Genomic DNA, 27500 nt, shown 5'->3' on the forward strand with positions numbered 1-27500 from the left:
ATTACGAATCCCCCCTCGGTCTCCCCTTACTAATAGTGAGCGTGCAACTTTCAAACAATTTACCCAACTCTTCCCTACCAGCTAATCAAGGAAATTCTGACAAGCTCAACAAAGTTTGAGGATATTTTTCTACGAAAGTAAAGGACAGTAACGTAAGGAGTAAAGTAAGAAGCAAGGTTTCAATAGGCGATAAGATATTATTGTGTCATGAAGACGTTTATATACCTGGTTCTGGCCAAGCGGTTTTATGCGTTGACTGAATGGGAGCTGATAATTATGAGTTTTTTTTACTCCGCTGGTCTCTGAAAATAAGTTACGAGTCCTCGTTGTCAGAGACCAAGTCAAGACAGAGTAAAAATGTATCAGACACCGAGACAAAACCGAGACACTCAATAAGTGGTCTGGAGACCGGCCTGGAGTACTTCAACACTGCCAGTAATCCTGTCTTGATCTAGAACAACATGGCTACTCACCCAGAAAAGTCTGTTGAGAGGATCCCATAGTTATAGATGAAGACTCTGCTCACCTGACACACTGTGAGGTAGCTGATGGCCGTGATCATAGTATACCTGGAGGAAATATTTAATTCAGATGGAGAACATGTAGCTACAGAGTAACATCCTACATCCCTCCATGCTAAGAATGAGTGGCGCTTTCAATGAATTTAAACCTTTTTAATGTTTCAGTCTAAATACCATACTGGTAGTTCCTTATCTGCATATGGGAGAAAGATCAACTACTAGGTGGAATGGACCATTTTCATCTTAGCAATCACCTTCAAGTACAACTGGAGATGTACAGTAAACACACATAATGTATGGTGAAACGTGGTCTTTTGACACGCAGTAACCCACAACCCAATGACCCATCTTTCTCTAACTGGAGTAGACGAGGCGATGGCACAGAGAACAATGCTATCTCTATCTAGACTCCACCAAGGAATCCCTAATGTACAACATCATCAGTGTTACTGTTCTGTTCTCTACCTACATTCATCACATTCCAGGACCTAAACACAGACAGACAGACAGACAGACAGACAGACAGACAGACAGACAGACAGACAGACAGACAGACAGACAGACAGACAGACAGACAGACAGACAGACAGACAGACAGAGAGAGAGAGAGAGAGAGAGAGAGAGAGAGAGAGAGAGAGAGAGAGAGAGAGAGACAGAGAGAGAGAGAGAGAGAGAGAGAGAGAGAGAGAGAGAGAGAGAGAGAGAGAGTCTGGTCCAGCTATCACTTCCTATCTAGCTCAACTTGTCATCAACATGTCAGCAAAGAATGACCCATGTGGGTAAGACGTTATTGCAAGTGTCTGTATGGGAGACACCGTGGTGTGTGTTTACCTGTGAATGTTGTGGATGTCAGCTGTGACCAGAATCCAGTAGCACACCACCACCAAGATGGAGATATGGACTGCATACCTGCAGCGATGAAAACAATTCAAAACAAATGATAGGCTATTGTTTAAAACGTTGTTATTAGGACTAAACTGGGTCCATCTGTTAGTGTCCTCCATTCAACAAAGTAATCCGACCATGATTTAACCCGTATACTTTAATCTGTCCAGTGCACCGAGTGTTCCTTACCAGCCTAAACAGAATATGACAAAGGAGAGGCCAAAGAGTGTGGCGACTGCATGGCGGACCACGGGGTTGGCATACTGAGGGCTGAGGTAGAGACGGAACCAGAAGGCTGCACCAAGGGCAAACACCTGACAAGCCAAGAAGTTCACCTGCACAGAAGGCACGAGGCCACAGACATGAGATATTGACAGATTGATATACTCTACATGCATCCTTATTGTGTGTGTGTTGCCTTCGGACAACAGAATATTTCAATTATATAAATTATATTATATGTTGAGTTTGGATACAAGCAGAATGTCTCTAAATTTACTTATGCAAATGTCATGCGTAAATGTAAAGTCAGATGGCCAAAATGTTGTCATGTCATTCGAGGTATATGGCAGGACAAGCCACTTAATACCATTATTTTAGATTAACATAACTGACTTTAAGCAATCGATTTTCTCATTTTGGAAAAGTGTAGATTACCTGATCCAAAGGGAATCCAAAAAAATCGCTGACTGGAAGCAACCATTTGGAACCGGTAGTTTTAAACGAAGAGGTTGTCAACTCGTCCATTCTGCATGGTAAAGTTCTGAAGTCGCTCCTCCGTGAAAAAAAAAGTGAAGAAATGTTTTACCAAAATAAATAAATAAAGTGCTTCTACAATCTCATTGCTGTTCATTGATCGAAATACATCCCAAGCATTGATGCCGACTCAATAAACTCGGTGTCCTCTCTGTGCAGTCGTAGTTAAGAAAAATATGCTGTTGTGACAGTTACAAATATGCGAGAATTAGTGCTGACTGCAAATGTAGCCTTGGTAGGCGTGGTACAGAGCTGTCAATTGTATCACGGACTGAGGCAGGAACAGTAGGATGGTCCCCTCCTCTCTAATAACTCTACATTATCCGACCTGCTGATCTAGTTTCTAAACGTGACACAGTTGCTTTTGATGTTCACAAGTAGTAGGTCGCATTGAAATTTCAATTTGGTTTACTTTCTGAAATTGAAATAGAATTTACCCCAAAAGGTCCAAGGTTATTATATATTTTTGTTTTTCTATTCGTTTTTATTTCTATTCGTTTATTCGATTTTTATTTTGAATTCAGTTTAGTTTAATTTAGTTTCAGACCTGATTTGATCGTTTTTATTTACTTTCAGTTCTATACAATTATTTATATTTCGTTTTTTATATTATTTAGTTTCAGTTTTAGTGTTGGCAGTAATATGTGTCGGGGTCATAGGTTAGGTTCTTCCAACTGGGGGGCAGTAATATGTGTCGGGTCATGGGTTAGGTTCTTCCAACTGGGGGGCAGTAATATGGGTCGGGGTCATAGGTTAGGTTCTTCCAACTGGGGGGCAGTAATATGTGTCGGGGTCATAGGTTAGGTTCTTCCAACTGGGGGGCAGTAATATGGGTCGGGGTCATAGGTTAGGTTCTTCCAACTGGGGGGCAGTAATATGGGTCGGGGTCATAGGTTAGGTTCTTCCAACTAGGGGGCAGTAATATGTGTCGGGGTCATAGGTCAGGTTAGCACCTTCTCATTCCACATCCCTTTTGATTGGCTGAGGTGATTTGGTCAAGTGTGAAACGCTCTATCTAGAAACAATGTATCCTTGATTGCGATAAAGTTTTGGAAAACTTGAAAACTCAACTTAATTATCATTCACAAATAGCTTTACAAATATAAAATATACACTTACTGTTAGCTGTTTTACCACAGATTTCCATGTAACACAGCTTCAAACCAGCAGATTTGCTTTGTTCCCTCTGAGTTTCCATTAGCTCAGGAAGTGCAATGTAGAACACCTCCTTGGGAATGTGTTAAAACAGTAAGTATTTTTGTATTTGTAAAATCATTTTTGGGGTGATATGAAAGTAGAATTTCTGAGGTTTCCAAAACCGTATTGCATGCGGTAATATATTAATGGTCAGACAAAGCTTCGGACAGTTGTACACTTTGGCCCTGCTGTGGTCAATTGTTCAAATGAGAACCCTATGACTGTATGGCCTTGGGCTCTCAAGAGATTGACAGAGGTATGTTCTTAGTTTGCACAGTTATTTCAAATATATCATATATGAACATTGTATTTGACAGCTTTATCAATGGCTGAATTTGTAGAGCCAGATTATAAATGGCTTTACTATTCTGATTTAGTGAAGGGCACCATCTGCTGTATAGTGAAGGCAGTGCACTACATTTCAAAAGGTCCTTTATTTTTTTACACCATCACTGGGACATTATAATATATGGAGGACTAAAAGTGCCACAATTAAATAAATAAATACACCATTAAATAATTACTTAAATGTGTCATTAATTAATTCAAATTTGAATTAAATACATAAATGTGTTATTAAATGTGTCATTAATTAATTCAAATACCGATTCATTTTATGTAAAATACATATATAATAATTTCACTATTTACATTTACATTTCATGGTCCTGCGTTGCAGTGATTCATGAATTACTTAAAACTGTCAAACTGACCCATCAAAAGTTGGTAGGCGGAACCTAACGCCTGATTGGTTACCCTCTGCATCAAGCCAAGACAAATCAATTCCGGATAATGGATTGATGCAGAGCTACTGAACACATTCCAATACACTGGGTGGCGCTATTCACCTCTACATTGGTTTAGTTACACGGTTAAACAGAACTTTCATTGCAACGGCTAAAAATCAAGAGAAGACTCGGTCCTGCTAGCCCCAATGTTGAGACGCTGTGTGAGGTGCAGTTTGAATTAATTAATGACACATTTAATAACACATTTATGTATTTAATTCAAATTTTAATTAATTAATGACACATTTAAGTAATTATTTAATGGTGTATTTATTTATTTAATTGTGGCACTTTTAGTCCTCCATAGGTACCAGGTACTTTTTTTCGTAATGGAAAACCAAAAAAGGCAAGGCGAGGCGAGTAGGTACCATGTAATGGAAAAGCACCATTAGATTTTGAAGAAGTGTAATATCGTTACATGGTAAGTTTAGTCTTTTCCTGGTTTCAAAGGCTGCATTACAGTAAAGTGATGTCATTTTCTGAACTTACCAGACTGTTCTAGCTGTTCTATTATTTGCCTTTTACCACTTAGTCATTATATCCACAATATGATAGTTATTTATCCGAAATCTAAATGTGGAAGATATTTTGTGAATGCACCAATTGTCAACCTTACAATATCGTTGCAATATCGACATCAAGGTGTTAGGTCAAAAATGTGATATTTGATTTTCTCCATATTGCCCAGCCCTAATGTCAATGCATACACAGTTCAGATGAATTGACACAAGTTCAGTGTCTTTGAAAACATTAACACACTGTGCAGTAGTTTACTTTTTTTTCTTCCATTTACTAAAATCAAACTGTTCTGCACCTTCAGTGCTAACAGTACAGCATTCATGTTAGTCATTCTGTGGACCATAATGAGACAGGAAGCTTCAAAGAAACAGCTTTTTTTCCTTTCTTTTAAAAGGAAAGTAAACTTTCAGTTTTTCCTTGCTTGTTCTAACACAACAAATAAAAACATGGGTTGGACATCAGTCTAAGATTCTTGATAACACTTCCACAGTCTCTACATATAGTCTAAGTGCATCAGTAACAGAAACTCCTGGAGCTGGCAAAATTGCAACCTCTTCATCTGAGAGCTCACGGGCCAGCTGAACCTCGGGGACTGACACAGTGCCTCGATGAAGGCAGTGAGGTCCGTTCCAATCGATCCCATATTCTTCAGGAACCTGAATGGATGACAAGCATAATCAGTCTTGTACTTAAAACTAGTTTGACATGTCCTTACACAAGATTGTTATTTTTGGTCACCAAGGCAGTGAGAAATTAAATGTTACTTATTCAGTTTTTTTAAATAATACAGCTTTGCATAGTATGCACTGTAGAAACTACAGCTCACAGGTTGATCTTTAAAAGCTCGGGAGATTTTAAAGAGACAATAATCTATAGTAAATGTTTCATTTAAAGTATCACATTTAGCACCATTTTTTTCTCCCATAATTCCTTTGGGGAAACAATTTTAAGAAAGTGTTTAAAGTTCATTGTTAACCTCAGTAGGATCCTCCTCAGGGCCTTGCTCTCTGTAACTTCTCCAGAGTTGCTGTGGTGACTGATTCCTTTCAGTTCTAAGACCGTGGAAGTTCCAAGCATCTCGAAAAGAGTCGAGGCTTTGCTGAACCAGTGGAAGGAAAATCCGGTGCAGAGCGAAAAGATGGACTTCATTGTCTGGATTCAGTGTCTCCTGATCTTCCAATGAAGTAAAGATCTGATAGAAGAGGTCCAGGGCATGTTCATAAACATCTCTCCACATCCTCTCTATTCTGTGTTTAGGATAAAATTGAGAAATTGTTAATTTATGACATATGCTAAAGTACATTCAACTAGTATGTTAGTTGTGTGAGCCTAGTTGCCAAACATATTTCTTTACCGCTGATTGTGGACACTTCTGCCTGTGATGTGTGAATTCCTGTCGGTACCTCTGCTTCTGATCATGAATTCTGCTACATCTGCATTCTCCCCCCCTTTGTCAGACCGTACCCTTGATGGCAGCCCATACTGCTCAACAGCGGCGATAAAGCTCTGTAAGACTGTATGAGCTCTATTATTGCCGGCCACAGTCAGGTAGACCACTAAACGACTGAATCCATCCACCCCACCGTGGACAACAAATCTCCACCTGTTGCAAACACATGAAAAAATATAACTTTATTGTATAACAATTGTAATGAAACATATAGAAAGATGCATTGTTTATCTGCTAATATCACTGACCTGATAAGCTTATGGTGGCCATCTATATGCCACAAAGAGTTTGGGCCAGGAACAAAATACTGCCGTCGCCTTAATACACGCAGCCTCAGACGTCTCATGTAGACTCCCTCTGCATTGACTCTGCGTAAAGACTCTTGCAGTCTTGAGACTGAGGGGAGGAATTTAAAATGAATAACCACACACTCACTGGCTACTTATTTTGAGGATATAGTGGTGTCATAATAAAATAAATAATGTGTGTAAAACAGTCAACTATTACAGAACCACCACAGCTTCAAAAATGTACTTTACTGTCAGATATTGTACATATACATACATACACACATATATATATATACATACATACATACACATATATATACACATATATAAAAATTATATATACATATACATATATATATATATATATACACACATACATATACATACATACATACATACATATATTTATATATATATACATACATATACATACATATATATACATACATACATATATTTATATATATATATATATTTATATATATATATATACATACACACATATATATACATATATATACACATATACATATACATATATATACACACATATATAGATAGATAGATAGATAGATAGATAGATAGATAGATAGATAGATAGATAGATAGATAGATAGATAGATACCACATGCTCGAACAGAGATGACCTGAGATTTTTTGCCTCCTATGATATTTTGCTTTTCTATGATTATATTATACCCTTTACAGCAGGGGCACATCCGGACAGCTGAGAATATTACTGTCAGATATTGTTCCACCTCTATTAAACAGGAGGCTAAAAATCACAGGACATGTCTATCCTGATGATACAAGTCAGCCGTCCTGAAATGTGTGTTTCTCTTCACATTTCTTCTACACATTCTACATCTCAGAGGCGATGTCTTTCCATAAGCGGGCTTCCTTCACCTTTCAAAGGGGCAGAGCTCCAAATTAAAAATACATTTAAATAATGCCCATATTATTATCTACTCACTTGGAACATGCACACCTCTTGCATTCAGGTGACCACGCATTAGCTTGTAGCCGGTGTTTGGATGACTTCTGTGAATTTCACTTACAATACGGTCTAACTCCTCATCATTCACAGCTGAATAGAGATCTGTCTTTCTGTACAAACAAGAAAAACACAACATCAAGTAATGTTACCTTAAACGTCATATTCTTTCCGAGTGTATGAGAGCAGCAATTCATAAACAGAAAACTCATGAATTTAGTGTAAATACCTTAAACTGTATTGTTGCATGCGCCTCCTGATGGTCCTCTTTGACACACCGAACATCGCTGCAATTTGAACTGCGGGAACTCCACAAAGAAGTTGGTGCTCCAGAACTGCACTCGGTATGTCAAACGCCAAACGCCCCGGTCCCTGTGTGTGTTGGGCCTGAAGTGCCCTGGTACCAGAGAAGCGGTGGACAACTTCTTCTAGATTTGCAATCACTCTGTGGTCGATATCTTCGTCAGAAAGTGCGGAAATGACTCCAACAACTTCAATAAGTTCCTCTGCTTTACTAGCTACATGCTCTGGGTCAGCAGGTCCTGCTTCTACATCCTCTGCTAAGTTTAAAATGTCTCTAACCAACTCCCTGGAAAGTTCACGGAGATCCTCCATTGTCTCTATCCAGGTTGGCCTACTCTCCTTCAGACCAAAGCAATGGATCAGACTAGATTCGCGTTAGCCCCGCCCACTGACTTTGATGGGTCAGTTTGACAGTTTTAAGTAATTCATGAATCACTGCAACGCAGGATCATGAAATGTAAATGTAAATAGTGAAATAATTATATATGTATTTTACATAAAATGAATCGGTATTTGAATTAATTAATGATACATTTAATTACACATTTATGTATTTAATTCTAATTTGAATTAATTAATGACACATTTAAGTAATTATTTAATGGTGTATTTATTTATTTAATTGTGGCACTTTTAGTCCTCCATAATAATACAGACAGCACTGAAGTTTTATGTGTTATCAATAATTAGTTTGGCTGGGGGGGGTCGGACAGTCCATGGGGTTAAAGCATTGGATGTGTTGTAAAGCAATAATTAGTTTAAATGTGCATTGCCAACTCATTGTCATCCATTGCCATGTTTGGCTTGACAAGGACAGAAATGGAGTGGGCAAGAACATGATTGTATGCATGTCTATAAGGCAATGAAAGTAGTAGCAGTTTTTAAAACAATTTTAATAAATGCACCAGCATTTGTGAATGCCATACTAGCTTTAGCTGCCATAAACTCACCAAGAACTAAGGCCATTTTACATTTTTTTTAAAACAATAATTCTAAAAAATTCTGCATGGCTTATAGAAGCCAGTTTAGTTTACATTGTAACAAAAAATTAAACCAGTTTGATTATTTTCTCCAACATTTTACGGACACGTTGTTTGCGTCTGACGTACCCAGCATCAACTGTCCAATGAACGCGTGCCGTCTTATCTTCTATACTGTCATTGGTCAATAAACTCGGAAACGTATATAAAATAGGTGGAGTTATGAAGCAGTGTACCCCAATCGCGTCACATATGCAAATATTGTTTGAAAATGTCCCGGGAAATCTGAGTTTCGCGGGAGGGTTCCTTCGCGGGTAAACGGTATCCCTTCATTCATTGTCAGCTTCCTGGAGCCATTTTTGAGCTGGCAGGGCTGAGACTCGCGCTAGTTTCTAATCCATTGCATCTGCCTAAATGTGCTCTCAATATACTTTTAAACATACAAATATCGGCAAATAAGATCATAATCTACTCTTTCATATCAATATTTTTTATTTTGTCGCGGTGGATTAGCTGAAAAGGGGCTTTAAACTAAAGGGACAAAGGGTACCCGAGCCCACAAAGATGAGAAGAGGGATCTCATCAGCCCCGGATAAAGTAATAATAACAGGTGTTGGAGGCTCTTCTCTAGACAAAAATGCGATATTGACAGCATTGTCCGACCGCTTAACCCCTAATTTTACAACTGCCACTTATATTCAAATTATAACTCCACCGCCTTGCATTACACAGACTTCAAATGTCTGTTTGTCCGAACCTCCAGCTGGCAGTATATATTCCACTCCAAACGGAGCAACAAACGGAGCCGGACAGCGACCTACGTTAGGACGTCCACCGGTAAACTTGCTAATGTCATTTTCTGTTATATTGCAGTGACTGAAATGAATGAGAAACTGCTTCGTATGTTGGTAGCCTAGCCTAGCTAGCTAGTTCGGTCGCTCTCACTGATCCTCTCGAGTCACCCAACAGACTCGATGTTCGCTCAATAGTTGGGCTTTACACTAGTCTGAAAACAGTCATACAATTTGTTCAAGCCATAGTTAGTAACATCGTTACTTTTACAGGTGAAACTACATTTTAAATCAGTCATGTAGTTTGGATAGCCTGTTGGCTAGCTAATAAGATACGCCTTCCATATATTATCAATTGCTAAGGGGTCAGATCCGTATCGTAAAAGGTCAACAGCCTATGCCTAAACAATTTCTCATCAGTTTCTCAAGTTGAGAGAATGTTGGGGTTTAGTGTAGGGTTCAAGAGCACCTTTAGCCTTACAAGGTTCCGTGCATTTTTAGTCACAGTCGTGCTTCAGCTTGCTAGGCTAGCTGTACAATAATTACTTGTCAGAAATGAGTAACTAGGCCCTGTTTAGTGTTTTGGACTGCGGGGGGGGAAGGGAATTGGAAAGCAGGCTGACTGGCTCGCTCGGTAGGTAGCCTGCAAGCTAGCCAGCTAACTACAAACACAGGCCAACTAGTCTTAGTTGAGCAACAGAAGGACAATCGGCTTATCTTTAGTTTTCCGCGTCAGAAGATTGTCATATCGAATATCGTTATAGCTGCTAACTAGCTACATTGTTATAATAGCTCATATGCTTGCGTGCTTCCTGTGTTTTTAACCATCAAATTGCGGAAATGCCATCCATATAGGCCTGCTGATATGGATTCATTTCTGGCCATGCATCAAAAAGCCACAACACACTAGCAGACTTTCTACTGTGCTGTCTTTGACACTAGTCTACAGACATAGCTAGCTTGCGTCCAGGATCCCCCATTTGCTCACAGAGGAAGATAAATCAGATTGGTGGGGGGGGTTGGCTGGGGCATTGGTTGGGGTTTGCAAAGATGGCAGCCATATTTTATATTTATGAACTGCCCCAGCAGCAAGGACTTATTTATTTGTTCCATCTCTAGCTTGAGGAAAAAGCCAACAGGGCCATCTGATATTATTAAAATAATGTTCCTTTTCTAGAACAGCCCTAGGGTGATATGTATTTTGTCCACTGTCCCTCATGAATGACTGGCCACATGTTTTCCCTCATATTTAAATTTTGACCTGCTAGACACACTGTCCTCATTGACTCGATATGCTCCTCTCTACACACAAACACACACTGAAAGGTACTCATGAATCCTGTTTTCATCACTCTCTCTCTCTCAGGCCTGTGATGTGTAAATAAAGTAGCCCTTCGTGCCATGTTGTTGGACAAAATGGCCAACATCTCACTGACACGCCGAGTGAACTTCAGGTCTTATGATGACATTGAGGGCATGTTGGTTGATTGTCTTTCACAATTTATATAACTAATCTTTATGAATGTGATATGTGGTTGTCTCACCTAGCTACCTTTTTAAAGATGAATGCACTAACTGTAAATCGCCCTTTATAAGGGCATCTGCTAAATTACTTAAATGTATTTGTAAATCGTGTCTTCAATGATCGAGGCACAGCTGGTGTACCACAGTACACTGATAAACACTTTAGTTCATTGATGGGATGTTACATTCAGTGTCGCTAGTAGAGCGTTCTCAGTGTACAAAACAAGCATATTTTATAAGTGAAGTAAAAAAAAGCTTGCTTTTCAATTGTCAATATTGAAATTATTATAGGCATATGCAGAAACTATTCTACAGGCTAGGTATGAATTTATAAATCCTATCACACAGTTGTGCCAGAACGATACTCAAGAACATCTGATCTGTTTTGTGAGAAGTGATCTGACTGCAGTGTATACCTCCTGCAGGCCAAGCGGAGGTTGGCCTTGGATGAGTCGGACCACCAGTACCCCATCGAAGGAGCCAGGACCCCCAGGGGAAAGGCTGGCGGAGCCTCTGGGCCAGGGCTCAAGTGCCCCAAAAGTAAGACTGGGTCAGAGCAGAGGGGCATGTGAGGATTCTGTGACTGTTATAAAGCTCAACATTCCTATAAAGTAGCCCTCCTGGAGAGCTACTGGGTATGCAAGGTTATGCTCCATGGTCCATCTCTGTAGTAACACTTGATTACACCTGAATTTCGTGATATCCAATTGGTAGTTAGTCTTGTCCCATCGCTGCAACTCCTGTACAGACTCGGGGGAGGCGAAGGTCGAGAGCCAATGCGTCCTCCGAAACACGACCCTGCCAATCCGCACTGCTTCTTGACACACTGCTCGCCTTAACCCGGAAGCCAGCCGCACCAATGTGTCGGAGGAAACGCCGTACATCTGGCGACTGAAGTCAGCGGGCATGTGCCCGGCCGCCACAAGGAGTCGCTAGAGCGCGATGGGACAAGGACGTCACAGCCGGCCTAACCCGGACGACGCTGGGCCAATTGTGCGCCACAAGGAGTCGCTAGAGCGCGATGGGACAAGGACATCCCAGCCAGCCAAACCCTCCCCTAACCCGGACGACACTGGGCCAATTGTGCGCCCCCACAATGGGTCTCCCGGTGGCGGCCGGCTGCAACGCAACCCGGGATCAAACCCGGATATCTAGTGACGCCTCTAAGCACTGCGATGCAGTGCATTAGACCACTGCGCCACTCGGGAGGCCTAATCGGTTCTGTTAAGCAGCTAGTCGGTAGTCAGGTGTGCTTGATTTGGGATGGAGTGAAATCCTGCAGCCGTGTACCGTTCCAGGAAGAGGGTGGGGCACCCCTTGCTAAAACATGATCAATGAGGAAGTGCGATTAAGTGCACCGGGCTATGGCACATGACATGAACGGGCAAAAGCGGGGAGGGAAGAGAGCCCTTCTGAAATAGAACAGTAATCTGCGCCGCTCGGGTGTGTTGTCAACAAGGCAGCATGATGCATCGTTCAGAAACATACAAAATCTTATTTTCCATAAAATATATGTTCAAACAAGTTTTCATCGGGAAGGTAGATAAAAAGGCTTTTTATCTAAAGCAATCACACAACCCTACTCATTACTCATCTCTCTCTCTCTCTCCCATTCAACTTTGAACATTATACTAAACTGGATCGTGCGCTCTCCCATCGGTCTTACTGTAGCACCAAAGTCACCGGCAGAGAAGACGCGCTACGACACGTCGTTGGGCCTGCTAACGAAGAAGTTTGTTGAGCTGCTGGGCCAGTCGTCTGATGGCGTAATCGACCTCAACCAGGCTGCCGAGGTCCTCAAGGTGCAGAAGAGACGCCTCTATGACATCACCAACGTACTGGAGGGCGTGCATCTCATCAAGAAGAAGTCAAAAAATAACATCCAGTGGATGTAAGTTGTCTCACAAGAATGGTGACGAGAACATTTTGATTCAAACAACTTTATCCTCTTAAGGGGAAATACTAGACATCATCACTGACTTGATCTCACTGCATGAAGTAATGTAAATAGATTTGAAGCGCGTGTCCTGTGTTAAACTCTCTCGCGCGACTACACCCCTCCCCACTCTCTCTTCCAGGGGCTGTAACCTGTCAGTGGACGGGGTTACATTGACCAGCAACCAGAGCCTGAGCAGTGAGCTGTCTGACCTGGGCCAGGAGGAGAGGAGGCTGGATGAGCTGATCCAGAGCTGTACCCTGGACGTCCAACAGATGACCGAGGCCTCGCACAGCCAGAAATATCCTTAATATACACACTCACTGTTGAACTCACTGTTGAACTCACTGTGGCATCGAAGAACAGGAAGAACCCAGGCTCTCTCCATAGGATACTATGACGCCGTTATAACTGCTGTTACTTTGGTGCTCAAAACTGGTCAATGTGTGAGTGTTTCCTCCAAACCCAGCGTTTTTAGTTTTCTTTAACCACCTGGTCCACGTTTGCGTATGTGACGTACCAAGACATCCGTCAGCTGCGTAACCTGAAAGACCAGACGGTGATCGTGGTGAAAGCTCCCTCTGAGACGAAGCTGGAGGTTCCAGACCCACAGGAGGTAATCCGTCAGTCTGTTAATCAATATGACTGGAGACCTTCCTCTTTTGTTAGTCTACTGCACTTTCTACCACATGTTTTTATACAAGGTACATGCATACAAGTTATGGTTCTTCTCTTTTCAATGTCAACTAACACTAGAACTAACCATTTTGGACGACCGCTTGCGCTACAATCATAAAATCAGTGTCCCGACGACTATCTGAGGTGCCGGTCAACAATATCCCAGGCACCAGTGCAGTCCAGTCCATGTACTAGAGGTTGAGAATCACTAGTCTACCAATTGAATCAAAACCTAATCAATGCATCATGATCATGTTGTCTGTCCACTGCAGTGTTTATACATGGGATAGGAACGTTATGGTTTCCCCCGCTTGGAGAACAGCTTCCATTGAAACAAACACTTTTTTTTTTAAGGACCTCTCATTGGAACCAGCGCTTGATAATTGACTAATACTGTAGGTGTCAGGCAGCTATCGGGTACCAGTCAGTGACGTCCTAGGGACCACCCAGCTAACAATTCTAGGAAGAGAGAACGTTTTTGTAATGTTACCTGTGATGTTCCCCAGATGTTTGAGTTTCCAGTGTTCCATTAGTTAGGGGAATATGTTAGCAAAAACCCGAGAACCCATTTAGCATTGGAGTTAGGAGAACATTCCCTTAATGTCAAACAGAACTTACCCAGAACGTAGTTACATGTTCTCAGAATATTCAATATGAATGTTCTAGATGCGTTTCATGGGAACGTTGCAAGAACATTCATGTGTCCAGTTCTCTGAGGGTTAGGAGAATATTCCCTCAACGTCCCACCAAACAGACATAGAACCTGGTTTCCATGAATGGTCCTTGGAAACAGCCCTTGCACATCACTGGAACATTCCTATGAAAACGTTAGGTAATGACGTAATGAGACTCTTAAGGGAGTGTTCGCTAAAGTTGTGCGAACGTTTGTTAGCCGGGCAGTTTCGGTCCATGTACCTGAGGTTGAGACATGCTGTTCTTCCGGGTTCAATCAATACCTAATCAGTGCATCATGATGTTGTTCCTTTTCCAGAGCCTGTCGGTCCACCTCACCAGCACCAAGGGGCCTATCGAAGTGTTCCTCTGTCCAGAGGAGAACACCACCAGTAGTCCTGTAAAGAACGGCAGCCCAGATGTCAAAGGAAACTCCTCACCTTTCCTCAAAGTGTCAGCAGGTACCACGCTGCACTCTGTCTGAGCAGTGCATACTGCCGCCTTCCTGTTTAGACGGGTTATTTTAGGCCTGATCAAATATCATCACATTTCCTTGCATCAATCAGTCAACATTTTGGGTTTTAGTTGTAAAATCTCTCACAGCCTGTCTCCTTTCCCCACAGAGAGTGCAACAGGCAGCAGCAGTAACAACCATGTCGCTCCAGCTCCCTCTGTGGTGACGGTTACAAACCTCTCCCCCATCACCTCCCCTTTCACCAGCCTGCTGCTGCAGACGGAGGACCAGATCCCCTCCTCCCTGTCTGGGCTCCTGGAGGGCCACGGGGCCGGGCCCTTCGTCAACCTGTCCCCCCCTCTCCTCAACGAGGACTACATGCTGAGCTTAGGGGACGATGAGGGAATCAGCGATCTGTTCGATGCGTACGACTTTGACAAGCTGCCCCTGGAAGACCTACTGTGTCCCTCTATGTAAGAGGGATGGGTGGAGGACAAGGGGGGGGACATGTCTCGTGTCCCTTGTTACTGGATGGAGGAGGACGTAGGGGACACTTGTCTCTCCTGTGTGTTCACATGTACCAGGAGAGACAGGGGAAATGTCTTGTCTTCATATGTAACTGTCATGGAGGACCAGAGAGAGATCAGCCCGTAGAGCGAGACTGGCACCCCTATCCCTCTGTTTAAAGAGGGTTAGGTACATGGGGCCAGCTGGGTGAAAGATCTCTCCCTGTGTGTGTGCCTGCCTGTTTGTCATGGCAGTACACTGGGCCAGGTGGGTGAAATCTCTCCCCCCATGTCTTTGTCATGGCAGTACACTGGGCCAGCTGGGTGAAAGTCCCCCCCCCACCCCCACCCCACCCCCCGTCTCCTCCTCTCCATGTGCCTGCCTGTTTGCCGAGGCACTGTACAGACTGCCTTAAAACTGGGTCGTGTTCAGTAGGAACAAAAATTGATAGTCATTGAAACGGGGAGGTTCCATCTACATTAGGCTGGGTTTCATTTTCAGTTTGCGAAAGATTTTGCTACGCTGTGGCCTAATGAAAACGACCCTGAACAGCTCTTCTCTCACTGCTCCGACCTTCTTGGTTACTGAGAGCTGCCTTATCTCCAAACTGGCACTAGTAGAAACATTTTTACATTTTTAGTCATTTAGCAGACGCTCTTATCCAGAGCCACTTACAGTTAGTGAGTGCATACATTATTCATACTGAAACCCTCCATAACTGTCTGTGTGTGTTTGGCAGTTTCTCATGTGTTCCTGTGGGATGGTTCTCTACCGTGTCAGGTGGTCAGCTGACCCTATGCTGAGCAATCAATCTACGTCTGTGCTGATGAGTTCTGTGCTGATGAGTTCTATGCTGATGAGTTCTGTGCTGATGAGTTCTGTGCTGATGAGTTCTGTACTGATGAGTTCTATGCTTTTGTCATCATACATAGAATATGACAGTGACGGTTTAACAGTGATTTTTGGCGCAAACCATTTGAGTTTGAAACTTTTTAGGAAATACTTTTTGAGCCACACTCATTGGGGAGATACTGTATCATACAGTACGAGTTGACCCCTTTTGTTTTGATTGGGACTTGTGTCAAGTCAAGATATTGTTTCCCACTTAACTGAGATTCATATGAACCTTGTCTAATGACTGAACAAGTTATATGCTTTTTGCTTAGGGCAAATTTAATGGTTTACAATAATCACCAAATTCAACTCAACAAGTCATGGTTTTTATTAGAACCCGAGTTGGCCTGTCAATTTGAATGGATATTTCAACGAATAAAAAAGTTAAAAAGCAAGGTTATTGCTCTGAAGGAATACCTCCAACGTTATCTTCGAAAGAGTCTCGCTCTGTGCTGATTAGGCTTGGGCAATATACCGTATACTGGGAGATTTTGAAATATCGATGGTATGATTTTCAATCGTTTTTTATCCAAAAAAAATTTTGGGGGGGGTGTGTGCTGTATAACTTTAAGTTGTCACATTATATCCAGCTCAGGGCCCCAGCTATGCATTTGGCTTGCTAGCTAAGTTGCTAGCAAAGTTGCTAGCTAACTTGCTAGCTAAGTTGCTAGCTAACTTGCTAGCTAACTTGCTAGCTAGCTAACTTGCTAGCTAACTTGCTAGATGTTAAGAACAAGCTGTTTGTTTACAGCAGACACATTCAATCCCCTTCTGGATTAAGATCCCAGTTGCCAAAATGGTTTTGTGCCTCAAACAGCGCCCCTTGTGTGCACATTTGGTAATACCGTATACCCCTTACAGATGTACCCTTTAATCAGCAAGCAAATGTATTCTAGATGCACTTTACTCCTGCCTACTGTGCTCATCTGAGTATTTGAACACAGCCATCAACCCCCATTTTTCAAATCATCATAACAACAGCAGCACACATGCTCATGGACTGGAACATTTTACTTATTCTAAAAACTTGCTGTTGTGGGACTTGCCCCCAATCTCCCTCAACTTAAAGGGAAATGTGTTTTTGACTGACATCGTTATTTCTTTTTGTGTGGAGAGTAAAAGGAATTAACTTTCCACCACCAAGCAGAACAAGTGGGCGACTTGGTCGATTGAATGCAGAAAGAACTCTAAATGTGTTGTTGTATGTTAATTTGGCTAGTGTGGGAAATAGCTTTTAGATATCATTATTTTTCATGTCCCAGTGAAGAGGAGAATGGATAGTCTTAAGGTAACCCCTAGATAAGTGAATGATATGCTTGTTGCCTTGCTGAATGGATGTTGGTATAAGCTGGGGGTTGCTGCCCTGAAATATAGAAACCATTTTTTAAAATGAAGATACAATTTTGATAACTCACTAGGTACTGTAGACTACCTTTGACTCTAGATACGTTTTATTACTATATCAATGCTTGCTATTAGATGTTTATTTTTTTTTGGGGGGGGGGGGTTTAAATTGACATTTGTTAGTCAGCTAGGTGCCACATTAGCACATGTCTGATTCTAGAGCTGTTGTCATGGTGACTGACTGAGTTTGGCCTACCTGTATCTGAGTTCAGAGATCTAGGTTGGTTTCATGGTAACTTGATGGTCAGGCAGACCCTTGTATGTGTTATGTTGATAGAATGATGCATATATAAATCAATATTCTGATGTCATGGCTTGGTTTCCATTAGTGTGTGTGCGTGTGTGTGTGTGTGTGTGTGTGTGTGTGTGTTTTGGGTTTAGCTAGTTAATTTGTGCATGTGTGTAAAATGGTTTTGCGTAGTGAGCGTGTTCCTCCTTGGTGATAGTAATGAAGTGGAACTCTTCAAATTATTATGAGTTCATGTAACCAAGGTTGGGGGTCAATTACATTGGTGTGTCTCATTGAGGAGAATTGGAATTTCAGTTTATTTCTTGAATTGACTGAACTGAAATAGTACCGTAACATAGTTGCCATCGTTAAATTATCCCATCTCTCCATATCTTTTGGGATTACAATTTAGCCAGTGTTAGCCTCTCTAGTAATATGCTTTTGTGGTTATCAAGGTACTGGAAAATGTACAAAGAATCCCCCCAAGTGCACAGAACATATTGTCAATATCTTCCACTTTTTTGTTTTCTTTAATTTCATATTTATATCCATGTGAATATATTTATAAACTCAACTTGAATTTTTTCTTATAATAATTAGATTTTCATTCTATATAAGAATTTATAGAAAAAGGAATTCCCTACGATTTTATAGCCTGGTTGAACCAGACTGAATGCTGCGTTGCATTCACCACGCAGCATTCAGTCGGGTTTAACCAGGCTAACAATTTTCTCTTGTTTACCAGAATCTGGTCACAAATTCCTCTCCAATGTTCAACAGTTGAAGTGATTAGGAAAGTCCGTCTTTCCGTGTGTGGAGGATGCTTATGATTCTACGAATGGGATACGTCCCAAATGGCACCCTATTTCCTAATGTAGTGCACTACTTTTGACCAGAAACGAATGGGCTAGTACACTATATAGGGAATAGGATGCCATTTGAGACGTAGATTACACACTGCTTATTCCGTTTTTTTAAGAGTGCATGAAAGAGTATGTTATGTGAATATTTGGAAAATACAGGTTTAATTTTCAGTGTTTTTGTGACATGGCTTTTTAAAACGTGTATGTTTTGATTTGAAAGCTTTGATATATAAATTGTGTGTATATATAATGCATCTGAACAGGGCCACCTGTTGGGTTGGTGCCATTGGGGATATGTTTTCTATTCTGGATGTTTGAAATTCACCAAAACTTGAATAAAAGCAATATAAGTATGGCAATTGTAACTTCACTATGGAAATTGATTTACTTATTGGTTCTAGGAGGACTATATTTCTGGGTGGGCAGAAATGTTGGTCTGTTTCTGAGCTAATATCTTGCATTTTCAGTTTTAGCATGACTAGCATACATGACATTTTTGCATGACATTTTGTGTGCTAAAGTCTCATTGAGCTCAGAAAGAGTAGAAACGGGAACAAGGGTAAATCCAGGTAATCAACAACGGATTTCGCTTGTCACTAGGCAAGAAGTTTGTCCCTCACTCCTTTCCATCGTTCCACGTGGTCATCAAAAGGCGCCCAGAAAGTATGCCAGACAGAGAGGGAGAAAGAGGCAAAGCGAGAGGCTTTACTCCGCCCAAAATCGTCCCACGAAAAATAAGCCTGCGAAGTTAGGACTTTTTATATGGAGGTCAGTGAACGTCGATTTAGGTCTAAAAAACATGTAATTGCTAATTTGCAACGTGAGGCTTATTTGATCGAATATACGTTTTGTAATGGGTAGGTGGTTACTAATGCACTGATAAATGGACGCACGTGGCATTTCGGCAACTTAGAAAAAAACGACTGTTGGAGTTGTGCCTGATGTCATCGAGAGATAGAGGGCTCATCATGAATATTACCTGTTTTAATATGGACATTGCTATTGAGGGATTCCACCATTTTAAAGTAGTCATATGGGTGGGGATTCCTATGTGGTGGGCGCAATCGGCCAATGAAGGAAATGGACTACTTTGAAATGGAGACAGTCTCAATGGCCCTGCTCATGCTGTTACAGGCGCTTTAATGACACAGATACAAAGATGGGTTATCCATCTATCGCTATGGCCTGTTCACACGGGTATCTGCCCCCTGATTGGCTAGAATGGTCCCACATGATCTCGCCTCCTCCCGCCTGCCTTCCATCTTTGAGGACATGTATTTCCATTGTTAGAGCGGTCAATCGAGTATCTTGTCAATATAATAGACAATCTTTGTGGCATAGTGCTGATCATAACAACAACCATTCAGCTAGCAGGTTTGAGTTTATCTTCGATTTGAGACATAACGTTTATTAGCGACCTGTTAACTACTGAAGTAATAACAGCACATAACACAGGTGAGGAATTGTAATACGAAGTTGAGTGCACATGCCATTCCAAAATAGAAACACGTGGGTCGTGTATGCTAGGTCGTTGTGCTCTGTTAGTGTTCGCTAATGTTAGCTAGCAGAGACAAGATGGGTATAAAACAGGCTCAGTACCGTATAGATAGTGTTGTTATTAGGCAGAAATGTAGCTACAGAGCTCAGTTATGGATAAATTATTGAATATTCCCTGAGAATGCATCTCTGTAAAAGCTAACATCGGCTAACTAAGTGTTAGCTAGACCAGGCTTCTGTCGCAGTTATTTGACAGACTATTTTGACACCTCTACTTGGGAAATGACTACTATTTACATCTGTACAGTTAATATTAAAGTTGTCAAACAGCCAGTGAAATATAACTAGAAATGTCCCTGCTTAGGCTAACTTAGGTAGCTAGCTAGCTAGTTTTCTAACAATAATAATAATAATATGCCATTTAGCAGACGCTTTTATCCAAAGCGACTTACAGTCATGTGTGCATACATTTTTACGTATGGGTGGTCCCGGGGATCGAACCCACTACCCTGGCGTTACAAGCGCCATGCTCTACCAATTGAGCTACAGAGGACCACACAAAGTTAGCTGGACTCAGGCGGGCGGAGTGGGGTTGTTCGCTCCAGTTCATCTGTGGATTGACATAGCTAGCTATGTGACATACTGTTTCATGTTAGCCTATTATTGACTACATAACTCTGAGTGGTCCACAATGTGGCTTTTAACTCTGTATTTTGTATTGTCAGTTAATGTATCGTTGTGAACTGATACATTTTTTTCTAACTCTATATGTGTGTTTTTCCACCAGATCATCATCATGCCTTCTGCTTGTGACTCCCTGATCGATGACATTGAGGACATGGTGTCAGCTGACGACCCGACTCCACAGGAGAGGCAGTATGCCAGGAAGAGCGTCATCCCCAGAGCCAGGAAGAGAAACACCCAGCAGACTACAGAGGTGTTGCAAGCAGACAGGTATGGTTCAATCAATGCAGTGTGCAATGCACACTTGTTTGATAACATTTACATTTTAGTCATTTAGCAGACGCTCTTATCCAGAGCGACTTACAGGAGCAATTAGGGTTAAGTGCCTTGCTTAAGGGCACATCGACAGATTTTTCACCTAGTCGGCTCGGGGATTAGAACCAGCGACCTTTCGGTTACTGGCACAACGCTCTTACCCACTAAGCTACCTGCCTCTTACCCACTAAGAGTGAACCTTGCCTGAGAACTGAAGACTTGTTGTCTTCCTGAGCTAATGTCTAGGGGCTGTAGCTCAGTGGGCTATCTCAGTATTGTGACATGCAGGAAACCCCGGGGTTCAGTCCCAGTCAGTTATTTAAGCATGCTTAGAGAAACTTGGAGGATGGCTCCTTCGCATCACTGTGCTGCTACTGTCTGATCTCTATTTTATGGCTCTTTCTCAATAGTCTTTCCCTCCATTCCTCCCCTCTGACCTCCTCCAATCAGAAGGAGGTGTGAAGAGAGGGACATAAAGAAACAAAGACTTTTGAGATTCACCACGTGCGTCAGCGAGATGACCATGCAGTATTCAAGATGGCTCTACTGTTTCCACTAGCCAGGGACCAAATCAGTACTTCTTGGCCACTGCAATTTAATTGTAGAGTAACATTGCCGTATAGTGGTTCATTATAGAATGCAAGCTGCCGAGCTCCATTGACCCAACTACTTTAATTTCATTATCTGCTGTGAGACTACGACTCTTCGTCTCCCCTCAGATTGTGTTACGTGCCTAACAACATTTTCTTGTACAAAACAACATTTAAAAAGCCAACAGTCCCTTCCCATAGAATACAAGTGCAAAAAGGGCCAGCATTAATTTGATATAGTTGTAGTTGATACATCCTCTCCTCTGTAGCGTAATCCCTGGCATGCAGAAGATCTGGATGAGGACATGGGGCTGCTCCCACAACAACTCAGACGGGGAATACATGGCCGGACAGCTGGCAGCGAGTGGATACAAGATGACAGGTAGGAACCAGGGGGCATTTCAAATAGTTGGCCTCCAAACAAAAGTATAATATGGCCAGTGTGATGGGTGCATTGGTTGCAAGGTGATGGGGCGCAGGGGTTATGGGGTGGTAGGGTTAGGTGATGGGGCGCAGGGGTGGTAGGGTTAGGTGATGGGAGTAGGGGTTATGGGGTGGTAGGGTTAGGTGATGGGGCGCAGGGGTCATGGGGTGGTAGGGTTAGGTGATGGGCGCAGGGGTTATGGGGTGGTAGGGTTAGGTGATGGGGAACAGGGGTCATGGGGTGGTAGGGTTAGGTGATGTGGAACAGGGGTCATGGGGTGGTAGGGTTAGGTGATGGGGCGCAGGGGTCATGGGGTGGTAGGGTTAGGTGATGGGGCGCAGGGGTCATGGGGTGGTAGGATTAGGTGATGGGGCGCAGGGGTCATGGGGTGGTAGGGTTAGGTGATGGGGCGCAGGGGTCATGGGGTGGTAGGGTTAGGTGATGGGGCACAGGGGTCATGGGGTGGTAGGGTTAGGTGATGGGGCGCAGGGGTCATGGGGTGGTAGGGTTAGGTGATGGGGCGCAGGGGTCATGGGGTGGTAGGGTTAGGTGATGGGGCGCAGGGGTCATGGGGTGGTAGGGTTAGGTGATGGGGCGCAGGGGTCATGGGGTGGTAGGGTTAGGTGATAGCAGCAGGGCTCATGGGGTGGTAGGGTTAGGTGATGGGGCGCAGGGCTCATGGGGTGGTAGGGTTAGGTGATAGCAGCAGGGCTCATGGGGTGGTAGGGTTAGGTGATAGCAGCAGGGCTCATGGGGTGGTAGGGTTAGGTGATGGGGCGCAGGGCTCATGGGGTGGTAGGGTTAGGTGATAGCAGCAGGGCTCATGGGGTGGTAGGGTTAGGTGATGGGGCGCAGGGCTCATGGGGTGGTAGGGTTAGGTGATGGGGCGCAGGGCTCATGGGGTGGTAGGGTTAGGTGATGGGGCGCAGGGCTCATGGGGTGGTAGGGTTAGGTGATAGCAGCAGGGCTCATGGGGTGGTAGGGTTAGGTGATGGCAGCAGGGCTCATGGGGTGGTAGGGTTAGGTGATGGGGCGCAGGGCTCATGGGGTGGTAGGGTTAGGTGATGGGGCGCAGGGCTCATGGGGTGGTAGGGTTAGGTGATTGCAGCAGGGGGTCATGGGGTGGTTGAGGGTTGTTGATGACAGGTAGGTCAACAGGCCAATGTCAAGTTATGAAATTGGTGTGAATGTGCCTCAGTCTGGTCTAGTGGTAGAGATGTCTACTGTGGACGACACATCCTCCCGTCTTGGTCCTTACTGTCTGTTGGCCTCATGGTGTATCCATCTCTATCCTACATCCTCCCATCTTGGTCCTTACTGTCTGTTGGCCTCATGGTGTATCCATCTCTATCCTACATCCTCCCGTCTTGGTCCTTACTGTCTGTTGGCCTCATGGTGTATCCATCTCTATCCTACATCCTCCCGTCTTGGTCCTTACTGTCTGTTGGCCTCATGGTGTATCCATCTCTATCCTACATCCTCCCATCTTGGTCCTTACTGTCTGTTGGCCTCATGGTGTATCCATCTCTATCCTACATCCTCCCATCTTGGTCCTTACTGTCTGTTGGCCTCATGGTGTATCCATCTCTATCCTACATCCTCCCGTCTTGGTCCTTACTGTCTGTTGGCCTCATGGTGTATCCATCTCTATCCTACATCCTCCCGTCTTGGTCCTTGCTGTCTGTTGGCCTCATGGTGTATCCATCTCTATCCTACATCCTCCCATCTTGGTCCTTGCTGTCTGTTGGCCTCATGGTGTATCCATCTCTATCCTACATCCTCCCGTCTTGGTCCTTACTGTCTGTTGGCCTCATGGTGTATCCATCTCTATCCTACATCCTCCCGTCTTGGTCCTTACTGTCTGTTGGCCTCATGGTGTATCCATCTCTATCCTACATCCTCCCGTCTTGGTCCTTGCTGTCTGTTGGCCTCATGGTGTATCCATCTCTATCCTACATCCTCCCGTCTTGGTCCTTGCTGTCTGTTGGCCTCATGGTGTATCCATCTCTATCCTACATCCTCCCATCTTGGTCCTTGCTGTCTGTTGGCCTCATGGTGTATCCATCTCTATCCTACATCCTCCCATCTTGGTCCTTGCTGTCTGTTGGCCTCATGGTGTATCCATCTCTATCCTACATCCTCCCGTCTTGGTCCTTACTGTCTGTTGGCCTCATGGTGTATCCATCTCTATCCTACATCCTCCCGTCTTGGTCCTTGCTGTCTGTTGGCCTCATGGTGTATCCATCTCTATCCTACATCCTCCCATCTTGGTCCTTGCTGTCTGTTGGCCTCATGGTGTATCCATCTCTATCCTACATCCTCCCGTCTTGGTCCTTGCTGTCTGTTGGCCTCATGGTGTATCCATCTCTATCCTACATCCTCCCATCTTGGTCCTTGCTGTCTGTTGGCCTCATGGTGTATCCATCTCTATCCTACTGCCCTGTATTGGTTTGGGGGTTTGTGGCTACTGTTTGTCTCAAATGGACCAAAATATACACAACTAACCACAAGGTGGCAGTCTTGCCCCATGATAAAGTGCATAACCATTTGTGCTGTGTTCTGGAGGGGAATGGGACATCTTACTGCAGACAGAATTAAGAGCTGATTTGCCTGTTTTGGCTTTAGTCTGGTTGGTAGTAGGCTGTAGTGTCATGCATAGCTAGTGCGTTTGTAACTCTTTGAAAAGCACTTAAACAGGCTGTGTGTGTTTGTTAAGCTGTTTACCATCTGTCACTTTTATTCCCAGTTGTATGTACATATCTACCTCAATTACCTCGTACCCCTGCACATCCACTCGGTACTGGTACTCCTTGTATATAGCCAAGTTATTACCTGGTACTCCTTGTATATAGCCAAGTTATTACCTGGTACTCCCTGTATATAGCCAAGTTATTACCTGGTACTCCCTGTGTATAGCCAAGTTATTACCTGGTACTCCCTGTATATAGCCAAGTTATTACCTGGTACTCCCTGTATATAGCCGAGTTATTACCTGGTACTCCTTGTATATAGCCAAGTTATTACCTGGTACTCCCTGTATATAGCCAAGTTATTACCTGGTACTCCCTGTATATAGCCAAGTTATTACCTGGTACTCCCAGTATATAGCCAAGTTATTACCTGGTACTCCTTGTATATAGCCAAGTTATTACCTGGTACTCCCTGTATATAGCCAAGTTATTACCTGGTACTCCCTGTATATAGCCAAGTTATTACCTGGTACTCCCTGTGTATAGCCAAGTTATTACCTGGTACTCCCTGTGTATAGCCAAGTTATTACCTGGTACTCCCTGTGTATAGCCAAGTTATTACCTGGTACTCCCTGTATATAGCCATGATATTACCTGGTACTCCCTGTATATAGCCATGATATTACCTGGTACTCCCTGTATATAGCCAAGTTATTACCTGGTACTCCCTGTATATAGCCAAGTTATTACCTGGTACTCCCTGTATATAGCCAAGTTATTACCTGGTACTCCCTGTATATAGCCAAGTTATTACCTGGTACTCCCTGTATATAGCCAAGTTATTACCTGGTACTCCCTGTATATAGCCAAGTTATTACCTGGTACTCCCTGTATATAGCCAAGTTATTACCTGGTACTCCCTGTATATAGCCAAGTTATTACCTGGTACTCCCTGTGTATAGCCAAGTTATTACCTGGTACTCCCTGTGTATAGCCAAGTTATTACCTGGTACTCCCTGTATATAGCCAAGTTATTACCTGGTACTCCCTGTGTAGAGCCAAGTTATTACCTGGTACACCCTGTGTAGAGCCAAGTTATTACCTGGTACTCCCTGTATATAGCCAAGTTATTACCTGGTACTCCCTGTATATAGCCAAGTTATTACCTGGTACTCCCTGTATATAGCCAAGTTATTACCTGGTACTCCCTGTATATAGCCACGTTATTACCTGGTACTTCCTGTGTAGAGCCAAGTTATTACCTGGTACTTCCTGTGTAGAGCCAAGTTATTACCTGGTACTTCCTGTGTAGAGCCAAGTTATTACCTGGTACTCCCTGTGTATAGCCAAGTTATTACCTGGTACTTCCTGTGTATAGCCACGTTATTACCTGGTACTTCCTGTGTATAGCCACGTTATTACCTGGTACTCCCTGTATATAGCCAAGTTATTACCTGGTACTCCCTGTATATAGCCAAGTTATTACCTGGTACTCCCTGTGTATAGCCAAGTTATTACCTGGTACTCCCTGTATATAGCCAAGTTATTACCTGGTACTCCCTGTGTAGAGCCAAGTTATTACCTGGTACTTCCTGTGTAGAGCCAAGTTATTACCTGGTACTCCCTGTGTAGAGCCAAGTTATTACCTGGTACTCCCTGTGTATAGCCAAGTTATTACCTGGTACTCCCTGTGTATAGCCAAGTTATTACCTGGTACTCCCTGTATATAGCCAAGTTATTACCTGGTACTCCCTGTATATAGCCAAGTTATTACCTGGTACTCCCTGTATATAGCCAAGTTATTACCTGGTACTCCCTGTATATAGCCAAGTTATTACCTGGTACTCCCTGTATATAGCCAAGTTATTACCTGGTACTCCCTGTATATAGCCATGATATTACCTGGTACTCCCTGTATATAGCCAAGTTATTACCTGGTACTCCCTGTATATAGCCAAGTTATTACCTGGTACTCCCTGTGTATAGCCAAGTTATTACCTGGTACTTCCTGTATATAGCCAAGTTATTACCTGGTACTCCCTGTGTATAGCCAAGTTATTACCTGGTACTTCCTGTATATAGCCAAGTTATTACCTGGTACTCCCTGTGTATAGCCAAGTTATTACCTGGTACTTCCTGTATATAGCCATGGTAACGTTACTCATTGTGTTTCTGTTATGACATGTTTTACTTATCTATTATTTCTCTATTGTCTTTCTCTCTGCATCGTTGGGAAGGGCCTGCGAGGAAGCATTTCACTGCTAGTCCACACCTGTTGTTGACGAAGCATGTGACCAATAACATTTGATTTTGATTTGATTAGGCCTCTGAGTTGACAAGGAGCTAATGAACACTGCAAGGCCTGGCCTGCACAAGGAAACACAACATACCCTTTGTCCCTCTCCTCACTCTCCAGCCCCTCTAACCCCCTCTCACTGCCCCTGTCCAGCCAGGCATCTGGTTGTTATCAAGGCGGCCGACGGCTGGAAAATAAAAGTTAATCAGCCATCTAGGGGTCATGGAGCGACAGTCTGGCCCAGTTGTCCTAATCAGACAACATACTGGTCCTAATCAGACAACATACTGGTCCTAATCAGACAACATACTGGTCCTAATCAGACAACATACTGGTCCTAATCAGACAACATACTGGTCCTAATCAGAC

The 27500-nt window shown here is 43.1% G+C and overlaps 4 protein-coding genes across 4 annotated transcripts in view; 2 read left to right on the forward strand and 2 right to left on the reverse strand.

The window, feature by feature from the left end:
• cdkal1 (CDK5 regulatory subunit associated protein 1-like 1) overlaps positions 1 to 27500 on the forward strand; it is a 993836-nt gene that overhangs the window by 712813 nt on the left and 253523 nt on the right. The gene's annotated exons all lie outside the window — the stretch shown is intronic.
• LOC311107335 (lysophospholipid acyltransferase 1-like) lies at positions 470 to 2153 on the reverse strand (the record flags this gene model as incomplete). Its single annotated transcript, XM_084149819.1, has 4 exons — positions 470 to 569; positions 1353 to 1430; positions 1596 to 1741; positions 2064 to 2153. The coding sequence occupies 4 exons, from the start codon at positions 2151 to 2153 to the stop codon at positions 470 to 472; spliced, it is 414 nt and encodes a 137-aa protein (XP_084005945.1).
• LOC311126386 (uncharacterized protein) lies at positions 4399 to 8213 on the reverse strand. The gene is made up of 6 exons (XM_084158512.1): positions 7630 to 8213; positions 7380 to 7513; positions 6365 to 6512; positions 6021 to 6269; positions 5643 to 5913; positions 4399 to 5322 (listed from the first exon to the last, which is right to left on the reverse strand). Exons 1-6 carry the CDS (start codon positions 8013 to 8015, stop codon positions 5125 to 5127), a joined length of 1386 nt encoding a protein of 461 aa, XP_084014638.1. The 5' UTR covers positions 8016 to 8213; the 3' UTR covers positions 4399 to 5124.
• LOC311126396 (transcription factor E2F3-like) lies at positions 9248 to 15215 on the forward strand (the record flags this gene model as incomplete). The annotated part of the gene is made up of 7 exons (XM_084158513.1): positions 9248 to 9520; positions 11424 to 11538; positions 12670 to 12889; positions 13077 to 13235; positions 13436 to 13550; positions 14604 to 14745; positions 14908 to 15215. The coding sequence occupies 7 exons, from the start codon at positions 9248 to 9250 to the stop codon at positions 15213 to 15215; spliced, it is 1332 nt and encodes a 443-aa protein (XP_084014639.1).

This window comes from Coregonus lavaretus, assembly GCF_964263955.1.
Source record: "Coregonus lavaretus genome assembly, chromosome: 3".
Classification (NCBI taxonomy): domain Eukaryota; kingdom Metazoa; phylum Chordata; class Actinopteri; order Salmoniformes; family Salmonidae; genus Coregonus; species Coregonus lavaretus.

Excerpts from the sequence above, each read along its gene's own strand:
- LOC311126386 (XM_084158512.1), bottom strand. The coding sequence starts at position 8,015 with ATGGAGGATCTCCGTGAACTTTCCAGGGAGTTGGTTAGAGACATTTTA. Across the intron at positions 7,514-7,629 it reads ATGCAACAATACAGTTTAAG|AAAGACAGATCTCTATTCAG; the intron begins GTATTTACACTA and ends TTGTTTGTACAG. Across the intron at positions 5,323-5,642 it reads CTGAGGAGGATCCTACTGAG|GTTCCTGAAGAATATGGGAT; the intron begins GTTAACAATGAA and ends TCATCCATTCAG.